The following is a 24,957-nucleotide window of genomic DNA, read 5'->3' on the forward strand; positions in this document are numbered from 1 at the left end:
GGTTTGTTTGCTCTGCTCCTGCTGTTCATAAATAAGTCAGCAAGAAGGCATCCTGTTTGTCTTGCGAGATAAAACCAGATTACAGTCACTGATTGGAGCGAGGGTAAAATTAGAGAAAGGAACTTGCATAGGAATAGGCCATGTTTCCCTGTAAGCCCTGGTATATTATGTGTAACCTAAGGAGGCCACATTCTTCCCAAGTAGTAACAAGAGGCAGCTTATGTTTCCTGAATGCAGGCTGGTCTTGGCAGCAAGAACAAGCATCCTTATCGCTTTTTCTGTACATTGTTTTTCTCTGCACCCTCTTCTTGAGTATATCCCCCCCAAAAAAAGCTGTAGAAAAGGGATTGTTTCTTTTATCTCAGTTATAGTTTATTAGTAGTGGGCCAAGTTATACATAACTGTTGTTTTTGATGGTCTGTGATCTAAAATAAGTGAACCTATAATCTTGAGAATAGAGTAGGTAGAGGAGGATGTCAAAATATCATCAGTACCATAGTTACATTGTGAAGCTCAGTGATCCCCGCATATCTGAGGGACTGCCTGTTGTCCTGTGCCCCCCGCAGGGCCTTACGCTCGGCATCTACTAATTTGTTGGTCATTCCCGGCCCCAGGGAAGCGCGCCTGGCCTCAACTAGGGCCAGGGACCTTTTGGTCCTGGCCCCTATCTGGTGGAATGAGCTCCCAGAGAAGCTGCAGGCCCTGCAGGAGTTTCCGGCATTTTGCAGGGCCTGCAAAACGGAGCTCTTCCACCAGGTCTATGGTTGAGGCCAGCGCAGCAAGGAAGATCTGTATGCCCCCCCCCTTCCAGGATAGAGTGATGTGAATGGCAGCTGTGGGTTCCACCTGCCCCCCTCTTCCCACCTCCCTTTATGAGATTTTTATTGGGGGGAATGGATAGTGTTCCACATTGTTTTTTCTACCATATCTCTCTTTTTTGTATAGTGATTACTGGATCAATGTAGTTTTTATTTCTGGGGTTTTAATGGAAGTTTTATTGGCGATTTTATTCAGACTATTGTAACCCGGGTAATAAAATGGAAATAATAACAATAACAATAACAACAATAATAATATGGTTCCGCTGGAGTCCATAGGAACTACCAGTGGGTGTCCTGGTGACCAGGTGCTTCCCCAGAACGAACAGCTGCTATCCAGGGTTTCTTCCACAACACTGAAGCTGAAGGTACCTCAGAAGAACTCTGGAGGCATCCCCTTTGGGTCAGCGGGGAAGTGGCTATTCAGAAGCAATGACCTCTGCTGTTCAATAATGCTTAGCTTTAAGCCTCTTGGCATTGGTCCCAATACACTATAGCAATCGTTTTGTGAATGCCTTGGTCTCCCTGGCAGCTACTTAGTGATTGACCTTGACCTCCATAGCGCATGGCCATTTTGTAATGGTGCCCATTATATATTCTCAAAGTACCAAATGTGTCCGTAAGTTCAGTAAGATTGGGAACTCCTGTCATAGCTGGTCTCACTGCAGGGGAAAAAAACAGGGATTTTTTAAAATGGATTTTTTGATTGAGAGCCATCTCTGAGAGAACTGGCAGCCTCCCACCACCTTCTGCACCAAAATCCAGACTTGCACAGCAAAAGCTGCACCATTCTTTGGTACATGATGCTGAGTGTCAAGGCCTACCTATGATCCTGGAGAAATAAACAGTGACTGGATCTATCTTTGAAAGACTATGGGTTAAATCCAGCTTTTCTACTGGTTAAAGAAGGGGCTGCCTTTAAGCAGCTAAAATGGCTGTCTGGGAGTTACAGAACCTACTGAGAAGGGGACTGTTCTAGGGGAAACCGGGGAAGCCTGAATTTTAAAATACCCTGTCTGGATCCAACCTTATGTCCGTAAGTGCTTTATGAGTGCATAGGACGTAACCTATCACTTCACCATTCATTCTGTTGCTTCCAGATCCTTAGAATTTGCACAAGATACACCCCAGAACAAGACACTATGACCTTTTCGGACGGCCTTACATTGAACCGAACACAGATGCACAACGCTGGATTTGGTCCTCTGACTGATCTTGTATTCACATTTGCCAATCAGCTCCTGCCCCTAGAAATGGACGACACGGAAACAGGCCTGCTTAGTGCCATCTGCTTAATCTGTGGAGGTGTGTGAACTGCATGGGCTTGGGCATTTGAGAGGGCAGGTAGGCTTTTGACCCCTCCCTACCATGTTGATCACTAGTCTGCGTTGGTTCAGTAGTCTACTGAAGTGAGCACAGATACCAGGTTAAACAGGTACATGATTTTAAAGGTCTACAAATTTTGGGCCAGTGCACGAAGATGTTCCCATAAACATATTTCTATTGAATTTGTTTCAGCCAAGCGATAGGAATGTGATGGGTTGGGTCCAATCAGTTTTGAGGCTGATGAACAAAAGAAGGGGTCCATCCAGGGAGGCTGTGTTGGGCCAACATGTTCAAGAGCCATCTGAGACAGGGAGGGAAATTTTGGTTGGGAAAAGAATAGGGTGAGATTGAAAGAAAAAAAAGGATGGATCCAACCCAACTGTTAAATATTTATATCTCACTATTGTCAGCCACCCTACAAAATGAAATGGATTCCTGTCACTTCTGGCCTCCCCATTTAAACTGGCCATCAGGAAATTACAGGGAAGTCAGGGTTTTGAGCAGTAATTCTTGTGCCGATGACAGTATTCCCCTTTAGTTTCTCTCCAGCCGCTGCAGAGGCTTTCCTCCGCTGTAGCACTCAATTCCTCTGCCACTGGCACTTCCATATGCATCAAACCTCCTTGGAAAACTTTGATCTTGTGCACGTGGAACCACTAGCAGGAGAAGAAGCACCCCCAGGGGAACGGTGTCACAGGATGCAAGAGCAAGTCCAAACCTAGGAATCAAGGCTGGCATCCTGATTACATTTCTAGGAATGTTAATGTTATGGATATTTCCTTCAGAAGAAGCATATTTAGGATTAAGCGGCTTCTTTCCAATTCACTGGTTCCCAGATACAACTTTCCACTTGCAGTTTCCACTTTTAAGTCAAAAGGACAGTGTTCCCTTGTTAAGTATTTTAACAGAAGTAGGGAAACGACACGCTGTTGTCCAGAGTGGTCTGCTTAAAGGTAAACTATTTATTGAGCCTACTGTTTATAATCCCAGTTTCTGCATTAGTGTTCTCAGGGCTGCTGGGCCAAGTAGCACTTGTATAGGATTGGAGAAGCGTGTTCCTTACAGTAGGGGTAGTCAACCTGTGGTGCTCCAGATGTCCATGGACTACAATTCCCATGAGCCCCTGCCAGCAGATGCTGGCAGGGGCTCATGGGAATTGTAGTCCATGGACATCTGGAGCACCACAGGTTGACTACCCCTGCCTTACAGTTCTACTAAGCAACAAGCTTCCCACCGCACACGCAGTAAGTTCACTTGTATGTCCCAAGCTCTGAACACTGAGATTTCATTGTTTCTCAGACTTGTCATACTTGTCCACAGGGAGGACTGCAAGATGCATTTCACAGTATTCTCTTCACATTTCTTTTTAAAAACCAAAATATTTCATCCTGCTACCTAGATTTAGTAAAAGATAATGGGCCTTGAGGCTGACCAAGTTTTATTTATTTATTACTTAGGCTTTTATCCCACCCTTTCCCGGCAGACTCAGGGCAGCTTTAGAACTTTTATTGTGAAGATGGCATTCCAGATTGATGGTCTGCATTTGAGCTGTCCAAAACGTACCCCACTTGCCCCCCCCCCCATTCCAAGGCTGATAACAGCAGAGGAAAGGGGCAGTTTTGAAACCCTGGGGAGAAAGAATGAGTAAAGTCCTGTCTCCTGCATTGACCAAGTCTGCACCTGAGGTCTGTGTGGCTGCTGATGCCCTGTTGAAGCTGCTTAAAGATCTGTTTGTGGATCTCCAGCATCTCTGCCATGTTAGCTTTATTCAGCATGACAGCATCATATAGTCCTATTTCTGAGCATGGAGCTCCCCTCATTAGAAGAATTTCCCTGTTCCTTTCAGTGAGGAGAGTCAGATTTTGTACAGATACACGATCGTAAGTCTGGATCAATACGATTTATCTGTGAAATGCAGACAATATTCCACCACCTATATGATACGATGCAATGGAAAGCATATTAATTTGGAAATTTAAGAGAGGCAACCATTATCTCGATGCTTTCTGGATAAGTGACCGTTCTAAGGGATTCCTCATTCCTTGTTCTGTCCACTGATACCACATCATAAATGTTTTTGTTATATCATGCATAGGCAAGAGTTGTATGACACCTATCAAAATCTCATACAAGACCTTTTGTCTGAGAAAGACTTTCCAATTGTGCTTTGAATTTCTCTCTCAGCAAAAGTGCCAGGGTTAGATTCAAGTGGGTAGCCATGTTGGTCTGAAGCAGTGGAACATATTTAGAGTCCAGTGGCATCTTTAAGACTAACAAAGTTTTATTCAAGGTAAAACTTTGTTGGTCTTAAAAGATGCCACTGACTCTAAATTTGTTCTGTCTGAGTTAGTGATGCTATTCTAGTCTTTATACTTTTTAGTATGAATGGCTCTGGCATTACTTCGGTATGCTACTGCCACCTGCTGGCTCATTTAGGCAATACCATTGATCTGATCTCAAAGGATAAATCTAAATACAGGGAGATTTATGCAATAACCTATACCAGGGGTAGTCAAACTGCGGCCCTCCAGATGTCCATGGACTGCATTCGCTGGCAGGGGCTTCTGGGAATTGTAGTCCATGGACATCTGGAGGGCCGCAGTTTGACTACCCCTGACCTATACTGTGGTTACTGTACAAATAAAAAAAAGTTTAGGTTATATTTCATTATTGGTTACTTAGTAAATATAAATTAGTGTTTGTTTGAAAGTTCTTGGGAAAGACTATATAAGAGAAGCATTATGCCACTAGCATCCCTACCAGTTTACTGAGGAGAAACCAGTGAGTTGAATGCAAATTGTTGGTATGCCAGCTGGTTTAGGGTGGATCATGGAAGCCAAAGAGAAGGAACAATGGCCAGCACGAAGACAGAGCACAATTGAGCTGTAATTTGTAGATTAGCATAAGACATACTGCTTTTCAAATGTCCAAACATTTGTATGTTACCTTTGGAGTATAATAAGGGAGGTCCATAATATTTGTATACTTTGGCCCAGATCGTCAGGACCTTGAAGAACCAGTGAAGGTGGATGAGCTACAAGAGCCATTACTGGAGGCTCTCAAAATATACATACGAAAGAGAAGACCCAACAAGCCTCATATGTTTCCAAAGATACTAATGAAAATCACAGATCTACGTAGCATCAGTGCAAAAGGTAGGCTGTGCTGCTTTTACATCCTCCATGCAAGGGTTGTTTTTTTTTTGGGGGGGGGGAAGCTGTGTTGAACCAGAATCTAAGATTGCCTTAAAGCAACTAAAGGTTGATACGTGTTAATGAATGTAGATGTGCTTTGCATTGCTATGCTTTCCAAATCTAGCTGTCACCCTCATTTTGCAGTATTCAGCTACTGTGTGTGAATGAAGGCACTTCGGCTGGGTGGCTCCATCAGTGTCACAATAAAATCAGACCAACAAACATTTATTCAAGGTGTGAGCTTTCGAATGCAAGCACTCTTCCTCAGACTAAGAAGTAGGAAGTTCTTAATCTGAGGAATAGTGCTTGCACTCGAAAGCTCACACCTTGAAAAAATCTTTGTTGGTCTTAAAGGTGCTACTGGACTCTGATTTTATTGTGCTACTTCAGACTACCCATTTGAATTCATCAGTGTCGTTCAAAAGTGCATTCAGCATGTCACTAACAGCCACTTTCTCTCCCCCCCCCCCCCCAGTGTCACAAAGTTTATAAAGATGTGACATATTTAAAACAAAGAGCAGCTTGAAGATGAAGCTGGAACAGAGATTTCAGGGATTTCTAACCATTTGTTTCTGCTGATCTGTTACCCTGCTTGCTAGGTTACATCTGGCTCCCTCATTTCATACAAGAAATGACATCCTTTGATAGCAAAGGACTAAAGAATGTTTTGCAGGGGCAGCAATTTGTCCTCAGAATGGTGATGGCTGGAATATTCTACCCACCAATGGCCACTTTATGAGCTTTATTTGCACAATTGCTGCTGGGAAGATATTCAAACAATATCACACAGGGATGATCAGTGTAGCTGGACATGTTGCCTTATATTCACTTGTCTTCCCAGCAAATTTCATAGGCAACTCAGTCATAATTTCCTGTTTTTGCTGTATCAGGGTTATTGCTATCCAGTGTGTCTGCCATGGAACCATGTGAACAGCATGCTCATTGATCCATACACAGCCCATCAGTGCCAGGTGTGCTCAAGCCAGGTGTGCTCAAGTGTCAGGTGTGACTCTGAGATTGTTGTGTAAGAATTTCACACCCAAACTTGCATTGAAAAGATAATATTTAAAGGGGCTCTGGAAGCTGAAGGAAGATTTTAAGTGTTATCATTTTAAAATGGCTTCGCTTGAGCAGTTTCCAGGCCAAATTAATAGGTTTTGTTAGCTGTTGAATTTGCGGAGTTGCTTGGAAGGGTAGCACAGAGACTACCCAGCACAAAGGTTACACAACATAATACTAGAACAAAGAGCTGCAACACACAAATTTCTTCTTATCCTCTTCAACTTTATTTACAGGTGGAACTTGCCTAATTATGGGTATTGTCTTCTATGGTAAAGAGTTCTTTGCCACAGAATACGTGTTATAATTCCTGTTAAGTTTATTTCTTAATTTAGACTTCTCACTGAAGAAAATTGTGTTGAAGCATTTCCTGAACTGGGGAATGCTCTGGCAAGTCTTCCATCTGTAAATAAAGTTGAAGAGGCTAAGAATAAATGTGTTTGTTGCAGCTCTTTTTTTCCAGTGTTTTCTTATGTAGTGGAAGAGTAACATAGCAATGGTATTATATAAAATATAATAATTATATAAATATATAATAAATAAATACCCAAGTATGAGAAAGAATCCAGAGGCTGCTCTATCTCCGTCTCTCATAATATAGTTCACAAATACTTTTTTCAGAAAGATAAACCAACAGAAGGTAGAGTACTAAAAGCAGTAAGTTTTGTTATTAGGACAATTTATAGGATGTTTAGCAGGGGCCATTGTATATTATGGCATTTGCTTAGTCTGTCAGCTTTCTTCAGAAGGATCATTTTCCAGGTGTTGCAGACTGCTCCCTGTTGTAAAACAGAACCTCATTGTCCCTTCTGAGACTATAAATTCCATAGTTATCACTCTCATTTTCCGCTATCTAATATCCTATGGGAACGTCAATTCACACAGGTGTATAGCTGCGGTTTTATTAGACTTTCATAGAATAACACGATTCTTTACTTCATGAAGACCATTTTAAGATGTTGTAAGTGACAATGTAAAGAATTGTTTATTCGTAGCCTGTGTCCATGCAGTGATGTGAGCCTTGTCAATTGGTAGTTTGGAAATGCAGGAAAGCAGGAGCAGATTCAGCTTGCTGTGTGGCTCAGAGCTACAAAAGGTAATGTTCAGTGCATGTGTTTGAAAATAACCTAATTGGCCTGTTAACTGCCTGCTCTCACAGCAGAATTTTTTCATAGGAGTCTGAAAAACGTCAGCCGTTCACCTGTTCTGAGCAAAGGGAAGGCAGAACTGCGGTCTTGGGATAATAGTGTTGGTACTAATCATACTTTTTGTTCCTCTTTGAAGGCTGTCTAGCCTCCTTCTCTGGAGTATCTAGATGTCCTTCCCTATGCCAGAAAGTCTGACCATACTGACTTTAAAATGAACTTATCATTCTCTCTTTTTTTTAAAGGTGCTGAACGCGTGATTACTCTGAAAATGGAAATCCCTGGATCAATGCCACCTCTTATCCAAGAAATGTTGGAGAACTCAGAGGGACATGAGCCACTGACACCAAGCTCAACTGGGACCACAGCGGAGCACAGCCCTAGCATCTCCCCAAGTTCAGTGGATAACAGCAGCGTCAGTCAATCCCCACTAGTGCAATGAGACATTTCCCAGATACATTCCTAACACTTTTATGTACAGGGATGACATCCAAGAAAAACATTTTTACTGCTGCTTAGTTTCCGGACTTATATACAAACACTAAAATCCAGCAAGGACCAAGAGATTTTCATATGAATCCATATATCTGTACACATGCGCACACAGACACCTTGTAGCTTAACTGGAGAAGACAAACTTTGGAAAGGCTAAACCAGCTATTTCACGAGAAAAGAATGAGTTAAGCTTCAGTTGTTTTCTTCTGAATATCCAAGATTGCAAGGTGATAAAGAGTGAGCTCTCAAGCCAGAGGTTAAAATTATGGTCATACCATTTCTGATAACTTTGTACATACAGCTATATGGGCCTGTACTTTCTATACTGGATGTTTGGTGCTTTTCCTTCTCCCTTGCGTATACAAGATGTTCAAGACATCATACTTAGAGGATGGACTGACTGGCACATAAGCTCTAAAAGGAACATTCTAACTTAGTTAGGATGAAAACCCGTCATTGCTGTTTTTATGCCCTCAGTTTGTAATTCTTTCCCAGTAAAAAGATACAAAGAAATTCACTGCACTAGCAGAAGGGACTTCTGTGTAAGTGTAACTGCCAGATCAGTTATTTGGATGTTACTTGTTCCACTGTTGATGTCACTTTAAATTTACAAAGGGGGTTTATTACTTGGTTGACTTCTCTGCATTTAAAAATACTGAATTTTTACATCAACTGTAGCCTTCAAGGCAGAAACACTTTCCAGTGTTACCGGTTTTATTTGTCGTTTACTTGTTCACAAGCTGTTACGTAAACTACGTAGGATAATGACCAGGCATCCTCACTACCTCTGATTTGGTGACACTAGTGAAAAATACCCTGGAGGTTCCACGTGCAGCCCCCCCCCCTAAATCCTCCTCTCTGGCACCAAGGGCTTGTCACTAGAACAGGGGTAAACCTGTGGTCCTCCAGATGTTCGTGGACTACAATTCCCATGAGCCCCTGCCAGCTCATGGGAATTGTAGTCCACAAACATCTGCAGGAGCACAGGTTGACTACCCCTGCACTAAAGGACCCAGAAGCAGAGGAGAGAACCTGCCTCTATTGACTTGGTTAATCACCATAAAACAGAGTGGAAAATGTGGTAGAGTGGTTACTTTTTTTAAAGTGTCAGTTTCTTAGGTTTCATTTAAAAGCACTAGTGGATTTTTTTTATATATATATTCTAGCAAGTCTGTGATGTACTTTCACTGGCTCTGTTTGTACATTGAGATTGTTTAACAATGCTTTCTATGTTCATATACTGTTTACCTTTTTTCCATGAAATCTCCTGGCAAAAGAATAAAATATATTTATTTTAAGACTCTGCTCAAAACAGTTTTTCTAGCCAAAAGCGCTCACACACAAAGAAATGGTTTTATATTTTTAATGTTTAAACTTCATTTCAAAAAGCAGGTTTGCCATTTGCAACCAGGACAGTTAAAATGTGTGCTTTTGCACAGCTTTCTAGAACATTTCTACAAGCCGGTCAGACAAATACAGGACGTTTCAATGAGTAAAAAAGAGCATAAAACTGTAGGTGTAAGAACCAAATGTTAAAATGCCTACACACGATAATAAAAACCATCCATTACAATCATCACATAAAATAAGTCAAATGTACAAAAAGTCTGCGACAGAAAGGGACAAAAGGACAACATAAGATATTTGTTGGAAGTTTGTGTGCTCTTTGGGCACTTAATTAAAACATAGGAAACTCATCATCATCCTCGGACTCTGCAAAATATTTCACTTCTTTTCTAGCCCGACCTGTTCGGGGCCTGGAGGCTGTTTCGGAGGCAAAGTCTGAAGGGAAGATGTCTGCATCAGAGTCCTGGTCGAAGGCGAGTTTTTTCAACTTCTTTTTAAATGAAAACATTTTTAAAGATATATAATTAGTGGGAAAGATACCACAAGCAGCATTCTTTACTAAACAATTCTAAAAGTCATTTGAAAAAGATTTAAAGCCACTAAATGCACCTTCTCTTAAAACAGAAAAAAAATTAACACCCACCCATCCACACGTGCATTATAAGAATGCGAAGGTACTGCATATAATGTCCAAGAGTAGGAAATACAAACTGATTTTGAAGTTACCTTGCTTGGAGTAGACTTGGGTGTTTTCTTCCCAGGGTTATAGTCACCTTCATTTTCAGAACCTGATGCTTTCCTTTTCTTTGCTCCTCTCCCTTTCCCTACTGAACGATAACAATAATAAAAGTACACGTAAAGTTTGCAAATAATAAACTGAAACAAGTTGATAATATCAAGTGCGAGCCTGCAGCTTCAAAATGGAAATATTGTATTAGGAAATCTTGACAGACCCAGCACTTATTTACAAATATTACCGATAGCAGCCAACTCTATTAGGAAACTGACTCCGGCTAACAATACACAAAGAAACCTTGCTTTCACATCCGTTTTTCACCACCCTAAAATTTTCCGGAGACATGAATGTTACGAATTTAGCAGCTCCATGTGTTTTTCATTGTCGATATATTACATGATTCAGAATACATTTCATTGAGGGGTTTTTTTCCAGCTTAAGCACTGCAGAAGGAATAGTGTTCTAACTGCTCAGGCAGTTAATAATTACATGAAACTTTCCCATGGTTTTGCTAGCAAGCTGTAACAAGAACTATTTTATTACTCTTGCAACTGATCTGTATAACTGTAAGTGTATCTTGTATACAAAGTCTGCTGGATGTATCACCAAATGGCCTTTTTATTCCAAGGGTTGTGGCTAAGACTGCAATCTTAGCCTTAATGTAAACAAAACTAAGCACCATTAAGTGCCTCTGTTAAGGTTATTAGCAGCAAGCATAGTACAGGCATATTTCCTCTTTATAGTGGAGTAGAATTCATGCTCTGAACTTTACCTTTACTCACAGAGTTTTAAATACAGAACAGAATTCAATGCCTGTTAAAAACCTTTTATCCTTATTCAGTGTTGTTCCTCTATATATTTCTGAAACAGCCTTGGCGGTGGGACGTGTCCAGCTGTCTAAGTTGGAATAGGGCTAATCAGGGCGCAGCCAGCTTTGTCCTGATTGGCCCTGCCCTTGTGGCTCCCGCCCTCTGGCCTCATTGCTCTCAGACGCCTGAGTGCCTGGAGCCAGGTAAGAGGGCCCTGGGCAAAGGGTCGTGGTGGAGGGCTTGCTAACGAGGGCCTCCTGGCCTGCTAGGCTGGGCCTGCTCACGAGGGACTCCCGGCCTGCTGACTGCTCTGTCTCAGCCCTGCTAACAAGCTGCCTAGCCCCGCCCACCCCACTTAATCTGGCTGAGAGCTGCCGCCCGAGGCCACCTTAAGCTACCTGGCCAGGGCCAGGGGAGGGGACCTTTTCAGGGTCCGTTCTTAGGAACGGGCTTTGAAGCTAATACAAACATAATTGCTATCGCAAACATTACTCCAGATATAGTGTTCCATAAAGCCCATTATCTGATACTTAGATGCAGTATCTTCTCATTGTCAAAGGACTGCATGCTGCTGGTGTAATGCATGAAAGGGAAATCTCGATATCTCCACATTAGTCAGGATCTATGTGGTTGTTAGTACGTTTTCCATTCATACATTACTACAGCAATAGAAAATTAATGTTAAACACGTCCCGCCCCCCCTCCCAATAAAAAGTCTGCTTCAGAAACTAATTTCACAGTGACAGAATGACTGGAAGGACTAATATGCATGCTGCTGACCAACATATAACTTAAATTCTTACCTTTGGGAGCTGCAACCTTCTTTGGAATGCCAAATTCAGATTCTGAATCAGAATGTATTATTTCCACCTTCTTGGGCTTTGGAGTTTTTTTGGGCTTAGGAGGTGCATCTGATGGTGCTTTTGCTGCTAATTTAATAATAAATTCATTAATTATATTATTTACAATGTGAAAAAACTATTGTGTAAGTAATACAGCTCTCTTGTATGTAATTTTATCAGAATAGCAAGACTATAACCGGCAAAAGACTTCCCTACCTTAGATAAACTTGCTGAGGAAATAGCTCATTTTTCTTAGATAAGCTTATAAGCATTTTTTGCAAAATATATTTATTCAAACTTTTAATGTATCTTTTTATTTTTTAACAAGTATTTAGCATAGGTACAATAATTCCCTCTGGGAATGTACAATACCCAAATATAGGGATTGTCATAAGCAAGCACTGAGTTTTTGGGGTTTTTTACCTTGACTTGGTGCATGCGAATGTTACACGGAATAAGATATTCTCGTCCAGGCTTCAGAGACACAACAACATGCATAGAAGGAGACCTTCTAATTTCCAAAATGGTCATAAGAAAATGTGGGAAGGTGAAAAGACCTATGCTGTTGTGCCATAGGGGATCTCTCAACATGCAAAGAAACAAGCACTTTCTTGATCTTATATAAAATATGTAAAATAACCTAGTGGCAGAGTCAAGCTATAAAGAATTACTTTCACACTAAAACTCTGCATCACACCACCATCCCCTAACACAACACTTAAACAAGGTCTTCATTATTTAATGACATTCATGTAAGTTTTTGATGGTAAGGAGGTTGTTTCTTAAGTACAGTTTTTTTAAATAAAAAAAATATAAATACAACTAGCAATTAAAGCAATTCTTCCATTTATTAACAAGTACTACCAATCAACACAATCTAGTGATGTCATGTCTTTCCTGCTCTCAATGTATCATTTCACATGCAGAAGGCAATGTTTAGGCAATGTCCTTTAGGAAAAGGACTGAAGGGTCTTAATGGTACACGTAAGGGAATGATTTAATGAGCTGCATTATATTTGAAATAGCTCCCTTGTAGAGCACATACTTTGCAGACTCAGGTGGGATGGTAAAGCTGAGAAAAGCTCTTCCTGAGACTCTGGAGATCAGCTGACAATCAGAACAGACAGCGCTGGGCTAGATGGTCCGCATGATTCTGCTCAGACATGACTCAGACCACATATCCTGAGGTAGATCACTGTATTAAAAAGTCTGAAAATCATGCCCTGTAATCTAACAGGTTCTCATTCATATTTTCATTTGAATAAACAAATTTTGCCATGCCCATTCGGGGTTTTAGATGAAGAGGATAATTAGGAATTTCACACACTTGCCTTTTTTAGTGACCACCATTTTACTTGAAGGTGTCTCTGCTGGTTTCTCAGTAAAAGAGGATGAGAAGACTGGTGCTGAATCCTCCTCTTCACTATCGAATTTTGATGTATCTGAACAGTAGGAAAGATCTTTAAAGCTGTGTATATGCCTGAAGAGTTGTGGGGTTTTTTTAGAGTTCTAAATGTAAGAACTTAATCTTGGCCCATAGGTAACATGTGTGGTCCCCACTTGGTCCTTGTGATGCATTCAACTCTGCATTTAGGGGGATCATGCCTTCCAACCAGAATGGGTAGAATGTGGATTGTACTGGAGAGTGATGCATAACTTAAGGATTCTGCTGGAGATTGGGGCAGTGGCTTGCTCCCAAGCTGCTTAGTTCACATTTTAGATCCAAGTGGGCAGTTGTGTGGGTAGCAAACCAATAGCATCTTTAAGACCAACAAAGATTTGAAGCGTGAGCTTTCGAGAGTGCAGGCACTCTTCCTTAGACAAAATGGAACATGGACCATAAAAGTACACATATAATGCAAAAGTAAATTACTGGCAAATTGGTTCATCTTTTCTCTCACTTTCTTTTTGAATCTGTATAGTCTGCTTTTGGTAGCCACTGAACAGAAACAGGTTATATTCTCTGGCATCAACGCTAGAGCTTCTCCTGATGAACTGACGGGGTCTTCTGGGGGTGTTCTAATTTCTCTTGCCTACTCAACAAAATCTTTCTACACTCAGGCTGACCAACTAATGGCCAGTCCCTGAGGGACTCATTCAGAGGCTTTGGGCTCCTTTACAGAGAATGGATATGCCATATGTTCCACCACTGCGCTAGTAGATTGAGCTCAAACTTTAATATATTAAGCATATATACACATACCAATATTGGCTTTCCGAGAATAAGAAGGAAAGGTGAACAAGTTTTCAAAGTCTTGATTAGTCTTTTCTTGGGAAACCTTCCTAATGTACAAATGAAAAGTGAAATATCAGCTGCATTCATAAATACAAACCATAACTTAACAGGTCTACAAAATTTGGGACCCAACAAGCTAAGCCATATGTAGGTCTCTATTCAAAAATGAAAACAAAAAAAAACAACAGGAAAGGGTTCTCAAACACCTGGTAGGTCATGACATGTGGAGGGTAGGCTGTATTCAGCTAATGTTTCACATGTTCTATAGACTATCGATACAGACAGATCGCCTGAATAAGATTCTTATATAAGATCCACCTGGAATTACCCTACTTACTCAGGAGATGGTTTTGATTTGACTGGGGAGAAGTCATACTCGTCCTTTTCTAGGTCATCTGAGGGCACAAATTCATCTTCTCTATTGTTGATGACAGGAGATGTTTTTACTTTCAGTTCATCGAGATCATTATTATTGTTGGCATCTTCATCGTCATCAGCATCTTCTTCTTCCGAGAAATCAAAGGTATACTTGGGCCTTTCAGCTGTGAAAACAAATACAATCATCAACACTTCTGTGTTAAATTTTATACTGTGCATACAGATTATGCAAAGTACCATTCTGAAGAGCACTGTGGTTTATATGATAAACGCTTGTTACAAAAACTACAGTCTTGGAGTAGAGAAGGCTACAAAGAACATTTCCTCATAATGCAAAAATTGTGCTTCCTACCTAACTAGCCAGAACAGATGGTTATGTTTTACCAGTGAGAAAGACACACACTTCACTGCATTCTAGTTATAAGAAAGCTTATGCAAACAATTCCTGGTAAATGCACAAACACAGCCAAACACATTTCTTTTGATGAAATTGTTCCACCACCTCCAGTAATGGTTGTTACACGAAGTTGCAAAGAGGTATAGGGGTTGGTGGGCTTGAGGACCTGGAGGGCTGGGCAGCTAGCTTAATCATCACCACTTCACTCCCTGATGCTTTCTTCCAGGGGGGAAGAATATTTCTTTTTCTTATTCATTTGATCTCTGCGCTGCCGCCTCCATTACTTTACTCCTGCTCCCAGACAATCTGGCTAGGTGAAACAGCCAATGGAACACTTTAGCTACTGGCTAAATCTCATAGAGCAGGCTTGCTCAATCGGGGTTTCATGTGAGTTAATTTATATATTTTGAAGATTTGTTAAATATTTATTTGGTGATATGACCATATATGTTGACCGCCCCCATTGGCCAATATTGGGCCTGGAGGAGGTGGGAAGAGGAGGGCCCCAGGGGTTATGCTTCCCAACTATATTCTGCATGATTGCACCAATTCTGGGATATCTTGAAGCCTGAAGAATTTCAGGGGTTTCTAAACAGTAAAAATATTGAGAAAGGCTGGTGTACAGGAAACTGTCTGAGCTGCCAATCAGCTCTAGCACAAGCCAATTTAAAATTACCAGGAGTCTGGGTGCCCTCATTATTTCAGCATAAGATTTTGCCTTATATGGGCCATATCACTAATATTACTCATTTTATTAGATACTTATAGCCGTTTGATTATTTTGCAAGACAAAGTATTATTCTTTGCAAAATGGCAACAAAGAGAACAGCTGGCATAACCAGTATATAAAATAAGCAAGAAATCATGGTTCTTATGTACAAGAAATAGTAAACGAAGAGTGTCACTTCATTTAATCGGAACATTTTGTTTCACTCTGTTAAGAACTACCATAGTTGCCAGCGTATAAGACGACTGGGCGTATAAGACGACCCCCCAACATTTCCACTCAAAATATAGAGTTTGTTACATTACATTACAGTACTATAGGCCACTATGGGCAGCTATGTCTATCCCAACTGAAGTGCACCCGGCGTATAGGACGACCCCCCCACTTGGAGGCATGTTTTTCAGGGGGGGGGAAAGTAGTCATACGCCAGCAAATACTGTGTAGTAACAATTCTGTTTGTATTAACCTAAAAGTGACAGTAAATATTCTTCTCCAAAGAATCCAGAATTACCTGCAGCTCTTCTAAGCAATGAATCTCTTGGAATGATCACAGGCTCATTTTCCTCTAAGTCACTTTCAGACTTAGATTCGTCATCTGACCATGGATTTCGTTTCTTCACTTTTTTTGCACTAGACTTTGTAGAAGATGGCATTCTTCTCACTCTAGTACCTGGGGGGGGGGGGAAGAAACCCTACTTCTCAGTACGTACAGAATATGTTTTATCATATAAACAATTATTATTTCTTCTGACATTTATTAAAGCAGGTATGATCCAAAATGCTTCCTCACTGCCCACAATTTACAAATTCTATTTTAAAAAGTGACACAAATTCCTTTAAATACAAAGAGTAAATTAAACAGCTTTCTTGTAGGGGGTCTTGTTTTAGATCAATGTTCCCCCAACCTGAGGCCTGGGGGGGGGGTAGTCTTTTGCCGAGGGATGTCACCGCCGCCTGAGCCCCTGCTCCACTTACTTTCCCACCGGTACCCCTGACTTCCCACCGCCTGCTGGGGGGCACTGCCAGCAGCAGCTGCGCATTGCCACGCCGAGGGGCATCCCCAGCCATGGCGGCCGCCAGACAACACCAAAGGTGAGTCAGCGGCAGAGTGGCAGGGCAGCCCTCGAGGCAGCAGCCGGGGAGGAGGAAAAGGATGAGCTGCGGCCCAGTACCGACTGATTCACGGACCAGTACTGGTCTCCGGACTGGGGGTTGGGGACCACTGTTTTAGATGACATACCCTTTGAAGCTGGTATCTGTCTAAACATTTTGAATTTGGGGCTACATTGACATTTTAACACAGACATCCATTAAAAGTTCATGCTGTCCCTTCAATAGGTACAGGAGCAAAACTTTATTTCTATGTAGCCAACCCCCCCCCCCTCCGGGCAGTACTGCAGCTGGAAGTCAAGACATTCAGAAATTCAGAGCAATAACGATACATAAAGTAATAACGATACATAAAGATGCACACTCCCAATCACACAAACATTTTAAAAACCTAGAATCCTTCCAAAGATATCAAACTCTGCCATAATACAGACCAATAGCCCAAATATACAGATGTTCAGCAGCAATGATGGCAGGACAGGACTAGATTCCAAAAGTGTTTTTTTCTTAAGAGATGTGCATTGAAATGTGAAAGTTTTCTTACCGTAGATCCCAAGCCTTACAGCCTGGAATGTATAAAGAATTCTTGGACTGACTACATATCCACAGTATGGCTACAAGAAATTTACAACCTACTTCATTCAAGACTTCATTCATTCAAGACAGTGATTTCACAGATGATGGTACTCTTTTATAATGTCTATAAGGGAGAATTCATGTGGGACACATGTAAACATAAAACCTGATCCATGTTCTCCTTATAACTTCAAGTTATAAGTTCTCCTTATAAATGCTGGGTGACACTCAAAGCCACACTGTTTCCTTACCGGGCTCTTTTTTCTCTCTTTTGGGCTTGGGTAGTTTAGCCACCGGTGCAGAGGTATTAAGCAAATCTTCACCAGCACCTTCTACTGGTGTGCCAGTCAATTCATCATCAAATTCCAGTTTTATTGCTGTATTATCAAGATCACCCTACAAAAATGTAGGAAGCCAAAGTAACATCTAAAAAATGAAGACACTGCCAATACTATCCGTCAGCCTCAACCAAACATCTGCAATATAGAATAATACTGACACATGCTACAGGGATATTGCAAGATATCAATGACATGACACATATGAAATTTTCCCCACAATATTTATGAAGCCCTTCCTCTTAGGAATCAACATATCTGGTTCTGTAGAGAAAGGGCAGCTTTGGATAATTACTAGAGTCAATGATGAATGAGGCTAGATTAAAGCACAGAAGCATTGTGCTTTTCCTACCAAATATCAGATAAAACGTATCCCAAACAAAGGAAGGAGACCTACTTTAAAAGAGGTTTGTGCCTTAGCATCAGCCCCACTTGGAACAATGTTAATCTAACTGTACTAGCAACTGGAACTCTTTTTGAATAAAGCATTATAGTCTAAACAGAGGTATATCATAATTTCTGCCAGTGTGCCCAACAAACAATTCAGTATCTGTAAAACTGTTGGTGCTGACAAACAAAAAAGCAGAGGGAAAGGAGGAGGTGAGGATTGCACTTTTGAGAAACACACCTCAGTTTTATGAACAGAGAATCAGCACTTTGTGTAGAGCAAAACAATCTGAAGTTCTAAAGACTAATAAGTGAACCCTGATCCATTACATAGTAATGGCTGCTAAACTGGCAAATAAGGCCTGTACAGAATAGACTGACTTACCTTCTTCTTTTTGAGCAGTTTCTTACTAGCATCAGCCTTCATAGCAGACGTAATCTGTGGAACTATTCTCCTACCAAAAGGAGATGGCATAGTCTCTTCTAAATGAAGTTTCTTCATCTTCGGTTTACCCACTTTGCCTTTTATGGGTTTGCCAACCATCCCAGCCAAGACATCTTCTCTTTCCTGGGCTTCTACTTTCTAATAATGGGAAATGAACATAAAATATTAGCTTCTTCTTTTAAATATAGAAATTCTATAAATATTATAATGTGAGAGAACTTTAAGTTATAATAACTTGAACTATTTATCATAGACTATTTTTTGTTTGCATAAACCACTTTTTCTATTCTGTCTTGGAGGCATCTTTACTTTGGCAAGAATAGGGCCATCTGGGTTGATCCAACCATGTTTATTTGCTGGTGAACAAGGAAGGTGTGGTTTTCTTTGGTTACCAAAAAAAGCTATGTTGAAATGTATGGGATCTGAGTACAAAAAAGCCATATGGAATGGAGGCTGAAGCAGGTGCACACTTGAGTGTTGGATCCAACCACTGACTTCAATGAACTCAGAAAAGTATATCTGCTTATGATGACACATACCTACCAAAACTTAGTAGCCAGTGAATCTGCACATTCTGGCCTTTCATTTATGGTAACAAGACAACACTTATACTAATAAAGACAGACAGAGCAACAGATTCCATTTTCAAGAGAATTTCTTCAAATGAAAATGAATAACTAGGATCTAGGAGTCTTAGTAGACCATACACTGAACATGAGTCAGCAGTGTGATTCAGTGGCTAAAAAGGCAAATGGGATTTTGGACTGTATCAAATGGAGTATCGTGTCCAGATCAAGAGAGGTGATGGTACTGCTCTACTCTGCTCTGGTTCGGCCTCACTTGGAGTACTGTGCTCAGTTTTGGGCACCCCAGTTGAAGAGGGATGTTGACAAACTGGAACGTGTCCAGAGGAGGGCAACAAAGATAGTGAGGGGTTTGGAGACCAAGACATATGAAGAAAGGTTGGGGAACTTGGTCTGTTTAACCTAGAGAGGAGACGACTGAGAGGGGATCTGATAACCATCTTCAAGTATTTAAAAGGGTGCCTTATGGAGAATGGAGCATAATTGTTCTCTCTTGCCCCAGTGGGACAGACCAAAACGAATGGGATGAAATTAATTCAAAAGAAATTTTATCTAAACATCCGGAAGAAGTTCCTGACAGTTAGAGAAGTTTATCAGTGGAACAGGCTTCCTCGGGAGGTGGTGGGTTCTCCATCTTTGGAAATTTTTAAACAGAGGCTGGATAGCAATCTGACAGAGAGACTGATTCTGTGAAGGCAAAGGGGTGGCAGGTTACAGTAGATGAGCGACTGGGATGTGAGTGTTCTGCATAGTGCAGGGGGTTGGACTAGATGACCCATGAGATCCCCTCCAACTCGATTATTCTATGATTCTAAATATTAAGAACAGTTCCTTCAAGCTACCTGCCACTGTCAAGGCATTAATTCTGAATACTATACAAGTACTGAGATTATGGCATACATCAAGCTCTTCTACAAAAGCTGCTAGGTCCTCTTTCCAAAGGTCTGAAGATGATTTCCTCTTGAGGTCATTGAGTTCCCTTCCCTAAAAATAAAAGAAAATGTAAAAAAAAAAGAAAATGCAATAAGAACATTATAAATAACCAATACATCAGAAACCCAGTCTAATATTATCAAATTACAGTAGGGTGGTGAACCATACAAAGACCTATGCAATTCACTGTTTTTATTCACACAACTGTTCATTTATTTAATTATTTATTCTAACTAATGGCAACCCGATGGTTTCAAGGCAAGAGAAGTTCAAAAGTAGTTTGCCATTGTCCGTCTCTGTGTAGTGACCCAGGTATTCCTTGGTAGTCTCCCATACAAATATTAACCAGGGCTGACCCTACTTACCTTCCGAGATCTGATGACCTCAGGCTAGATTGGGCTATCCAGGTTAGGGTACTCAATTCTAAAATCCAGTAAAACAAACTAACAAACTCCACCAATTATATTACAACATCTTGTAGTATTACTTGTAATGTGAAGTTGCCTCATCTAATACAGATGACTTAATATAAAAGTAGAACTCTGAAAAAATACTCACTTTTGAGTCTCGCTGTTTAATTATCTCTTCTACTTTCTCCTTTGTGAGACACCACAGAGACATGTTTAAAATATAGTTGAAATCTGGGCCCGAGGTAGATCCTGAAGAAGAGGAACTGTCATCATTCATATTCTGCATTTCTTCTTCTTCTGTAGTCTACAACAAAAACAAATCAGTTATGCCACTACACTTAACACATTTCAAATATATAACATGACATTATCAATTACTTGCATGTTAGACAATTACAGATGTACAGATTCAGCTTTTGGCAAACTCATGAGTTCTTCCATTATCATTGGCAGCTTGACATAATCAACAGGGATTCATTTTGGGAGTTTTCCATAATACTGCCATAAATGAAACTTCCCATAAGTGACACACTTCTTAATTATTGCTCTATTAAAAGATGCTGCTGACAGGGACTCATGGCAATTGTAGTCCACAGACATCTGGAGACCCAAAGCTTGGCTACCCCTGATGAAAACTCTTCATGTCAAGAATCTTTCACATTTTTGGCATGGGTTACCTTTTCTTGTGCTTCCTTCCAGGCCTTCACAGGATCAGATTCATAGCCCCTCTGGACTAACATCTGAATCAAATCTCTCTTTGATTTATTCTCTATGTGAAATAAAAAAGGATTGAAGAATATATTGTTTTTATTTACGCTTATTTGTGCTTAAAGCTATAGATATCTCGTAAAAGGTTGTTTTCTTACCTATGGAAATTTTTCCCTGTATTTTCTCTAAAATAAAACGAGCTTGATTGTTCATCTTGGTAGATTCTGCCCCTAGCATTCCTACAAGCCATTCCTTGCGCAAGCTATAATAATTTAATCGTAAATCGAAGAATTCCTTCAGAATGTCCTGTACTGTTTCATATTTCTTCAAACATCCCATGTGATCAAATAGCACCTATACAAATATAAAATACTGGATTAAAATAATTCCAAGTATTGTACATAGTTAGATAAGTTCAAGAAGTATGAATATTTGCATAAGTCACATTGGCAAAAATAATATGAAAACAGAACTGCAACCCTTTTGAAATGTTCTCAGTTTGAAGTAGAAATTATAGACCTCTTCTGAGTAATATTGTAACTACTTGCAAGTTTTGATCAAGTCATGTTTGCTAGCAAATTAAAGAGTTCCAATTAACCAAAGCTTGGGTCTCTAACATTCAGTTCACTCATATATGTATTTAGAATCATGGAAGGTGCCATACAGCCTCACAATGCAGGATCAGTCTAACACATCGAGGATAAGTATCTGTCCAGCCGCTGCTTGAATACTGTTAGTGAGGGAGAGCTCACCACCTCCTAGGCAGTTGATTTCACTGCTGAACTAATTCTGTGAAAATCCTTTTCCTGATATCGTTCTACATGTAGCTTAAACCCATTACTGTGGTTCCTATTCTCTATTGCCAACAGGAACCTTTCCTTGCCCTCCTCTAAGTCAGGGGTCGCCAACCCCCAGTCTGTGGCCCGGTGCCGGGCCGCGAAGGCCTTGGTGCCGGGCTGCCAGCAACCATACCTGCCTCTTCCCCCACCCCGCTGCGAGAAGCTCGCGGCCTGGCTAGCTTCTTGCTGTGAGAGGGGGGGAAGAGGCAGGCGCGGTCTCCGGCATGCCAGCAGACGCTAATGCACGTGCAAGGAGCTGCTGCGCATGCGCATTAGCGCCCCCTGCTTGCGAAAACATGCATGCACTGCTATTCTGCGCATGCACGTTAGCGCCACCTGCTAGCAAAAATGCGCATTCGCGTGGCCGGGCCAGCAGCTTTCCCTCAACCCTGGAGGCAGTCCTCAACTGGAAAAAGGTTGGGGACCACTACACTACAAAGTGTCAACCTTTCAAAAACGTAAAGACAGCAATCATGCTCCTCTCAACCTCCTCTTCTCCAGGCTGAGCATTCCCAAGTGCCTCAGCTTTTCCTCATAGGGCTTGGTCCTCCGCTGCTCACTTCCCTCCACTCTGTTAAAATACCATTGATGACCACTCTTTGAGTACAGTTTTCTAGACAGTTCCCAAGCCACCTAACCATCAGAAAACCTAGTCTACAGTCCTCCAGTTTACCCATCAGAACATCATGGGGAACCTTGTCAAAAGCCTGACTGAAAGCCTTATTTGTAACATAACTCCATTGAATAACATACTGAAAAACTGAATGCCCTAATAACATAATGAAATATGGCATACAAATTTGGTGCACAGGCTCAAGCACAAATTTAATCGCCAAACTAGTCTTCAAGAAAATGCAGAATGCAATGCAACGCCATCTATTCCTTCAAGATAAAGTTCAGAATGTATATTCAGGATAACTTTCTGTGTTTCAAGCACAAACCTCAGACTGAACCCTGAATCCATTTTCCAGTAACCCATGAATAATATAAAACAAAATACAATTCAATGCATTATTACTTATGAAGAATGAGAATCGATGCATGTTGAACTGAAAGCTGCCAAGCAAATCTCCACTACTAGTATCAAAAATGATGGGGGGCAAAAACCGCAGTAGGATATCTGAAGCATTTCAAACACATTGTTTCACCAGTTAGTTGCTGGAGCCCAATTTTTATTTCATAGCTCAAGGCAGATCATAAAAACAGCATTCCTATCACAGGTAGACAATAAGGAACTGAGAAATGAAGGCAAAACTTTTTAAAACCCTGTAAATCTTAGAGTGTTTTACCGCCACCATTTTCAAGCTATCTTGTGGTCTTCTACATTCCTAAATGTTTCTCTATATTAGGTAACTCACTTTCGTTTTGTGGAAATAAATATGAATGGACACATATTTACTCTTGTGCTGCCTAGAACTATTGCCTAATTGACAGAGAAAACAGTTAAGTGATTTTAGTCTGATAGTCAAACATATAGAAAAGTTACCATAGAATTACAAGTTAGACTTGTTTGAAGTTTAAAGACTTTGTGAAGTCCAGCAGCCTCTGCTTGAGCAAGCTTTTCTTCTGTCATTTTCACAACAAATTTCACAGTAGTATCAGTATGATATTCCTTGTAATCTGAAATTAATGCTGGTGTTTTTTCAGTCCCATTCAGCATTGGTTCTAAAACCTGCTCCTTGTAAACCTAAAATTACATCAGATAGTACAAAATCAACTATTTAAAAGAAAACAGCACTGATAATCAAAATCTAAGACCATTTAAAAAGTATTTTACCTGGGTCCATGTCCTAACTGGAAGCTCTGTAATTTCCACTGTGTTTCTGTCAATCACAAATATTTCTCCACTCACTACATATTGGTTTTGACCAAGTTCCTGGATAGCTCCTTTAAAGTTTTTGTAGTTTGGAAGCTAAAGAGACAGAAAATATGACATATCAGTCATTAATACTGATGACAATTATTAGTCAGCATCACAGATTGCTAAACACAAACGTTTGTTTTAATAGAAGGAACTTCCTCAAAGAGTAACCTAAAAACTGAACTAGAGGTGCATTCTAATCAGTCCTTAAAACTTCAAAAACAGGACCATGTTACAAACTTCACAGAACACTTCCATCCATACGGTAAGACAGTCAAACTGTTTCAACTGTCCTTAGGTGCAGAGCGGACTTATTGGACAACCCTAGAAAGCTCCTTTAAATTCAAAGCCAATAAGCTGGCAAAGTGAAAAGTATCATTGGCATCTATACATGATCACTTATCCTTGACAACCAGATCTTTTTTGAGAATATGTTTAAGCCATAAATATGCTGCATTTGATATAAATGGGGGAGACAAACACACCTGAAACAAAATGCTATTAAGCCATTTTTGACATGCTAACATCTTGCCTATAAACACAGATGCATGGTTATGACAGTGTTATGTCTGCTTGGTATACAGAAAAGGCAGCTTTGTTTCTTTCCAAATGAAAAAAAATATAATTTACTTCTACATATGGATTGATTATATTATCCTGAAGTTATATTACCATAGGATGAGGATCCAATCCATCCAACATTCGCCTGATATTGTTCACAATCTCCCTGGTGTCATAGTTTGGAATTTTACACGCCCATCCTGTACCAATGCCCTCAGCACCATTTACTAAGACCATGGGAATTATGGGAATGTACCACTCTGGCTCCACGCGTTGATTATCATCAAAAAGGAATTTAAGCAGATTATCGTCCACTACTGGAAAAAGTCGTCTTGCCAAAGGGCTTTAAAGAAAAGAAAAACAAGCTCCTTTTTAGGTCAGTAAGTTTCATATTGTTGCATTATAAAGATTAGGGCATTCAGTTTTGCATCCTCAAACTGACAGCACTGACTGGGGATACTACAGCAAGTGTTTTAATGCATACATAGCTTTCTCAGTGTACAAACTTTCCCTTCAGTGCCAGATAAGGAGAGATATGTTATTTGCAACAGAAATGAGTATTTTGATATTGCCCCAATTATGTACTGAATAGGAAGCATCTTAATCAGGCCTTGGTTGCAATCCAGTGCATGGACAAGTGAGGTGTATGTCTCACTGTAATCCATGGGTCTTGAGCACATTGAACTGGCAGTTTGT

The 24,957-nt window shown here is 40.6% G+C and overlaps 2 protein-coding genes across 9 annotated transcripts in view; one reads left to right on the forward strand and one right to left on the reverse strand.

Moving 5' to 3' along the window:
• The window catches only part of RARB (retinoic acid receptor beta), a 360,509-nt gene extending 351,185 nt beyond the window's left edge, over positions 1-9,324 (forward strand). For 5 of the 6 annotated variants that reach the window (XM_077302859.1, XM_077302860.1, XM_077302861.1 and 2 more), the window contains 3 exons: positions 1,919-2,123; positions 5,141-5,299; positions 7,788-9,323. In XM_077302859.1, coding sequence (XP_077158974.1) covers positions 1,919-2,123; positions 5,141-5,299; positions 7,788-7,984 — 561 coding nt within the window. In that variant the 3' untranslated portion in view covers positions 7,985-9,323. Of the gene's footprint in view, positions 1-1,918; positions 2,124-5,140; positions 5,300-7,787 lie in introns of all 6 variants that reach the window. The other variant, XM_077302858.1, reaches the window with a different exon arrangement.
• Positions 9,325-9,386: 62 nt separating this feature from the next.
• TOP2B (DNA topoisomerase II beta) overlaps positions 9,387-24,957 on the reverse strand; it is a 46,903-nt gene continuing 31,332 nt past the window's right edge. For 2 of the 3 annotated variants that reach the window (XM_077302851.1, XM_077302853.1), the window contains 16 exons: positions 24,373-24,604; positions 23,617-23,751; positions 23,326-23,526; positions 21,159-21,354; positions 20,970-21,061; positions 20,441-20,596; positions 19,850-19,933; positions 18,306-18,503; positions 17,447-17,591; positions 16,021-16,179; positions 14,345-14,549; positions 13,975-14,054; positions 13,103-13,213; positions 11,733-11,858; positions 10,111-10,211; positions 9,387-9,874 (listed from right to left, as the gene is read on the reverse strand). In XM_077302851.1, coding sequence (XP_077158966.1) covers positions 9,716-9,874; positions 10,111-10,211; positions 11,733-11,858; positions 13,103-13,213; positions 13,975-14,054; positions 14,345-14,549; positions 16,021-16,179; positions 17,447-17,591; positions 18,306-18,503; positions 19,850-19,933; positions 20,441-20,596; positions 20,970-21,061; positions 21,159-21,354; positions 23,326-23,526; positions 23,617-23,751; positions 24,373-24,604 — 2,380 coding nt within the window. In that variant the 3' untranslated portion in view covers positions 9,387-9,715. The remainder of the gene's footprint in view (positions 9,875-10,110; positions 10,212-11,732; positions 11,859-13,102; positions 13,214-13,974; positions 14,055-14,344; positions 14,550-16,020; positions 16,180-17,446; positions 17,592-18,305; positions 18,504-19,849; positions 19,934-20,440; positions 20,597-20,969; positions 21,062-21,158; positions 21,355-23,325; positions 23,527-23,616; positions 23,752-24,372; positions 24,605-24,957) is intronic. The other variant, XM_077302852.1, reaches the window with a different exon arrangement.

Source organism: Paroedura picta, chromosome 11, assembly GCF_049243985.1.
Source record: "Paroedura picta isolate Pp20150507F chromosome 11, Ppicta_v3.0, whole genome shotgun sequence".
NCBI lineage: Eukaryota > Metazoa > Chordata > Lepidosauria > Squamata > Gekkonidae > Paroedura > Paroedura picta.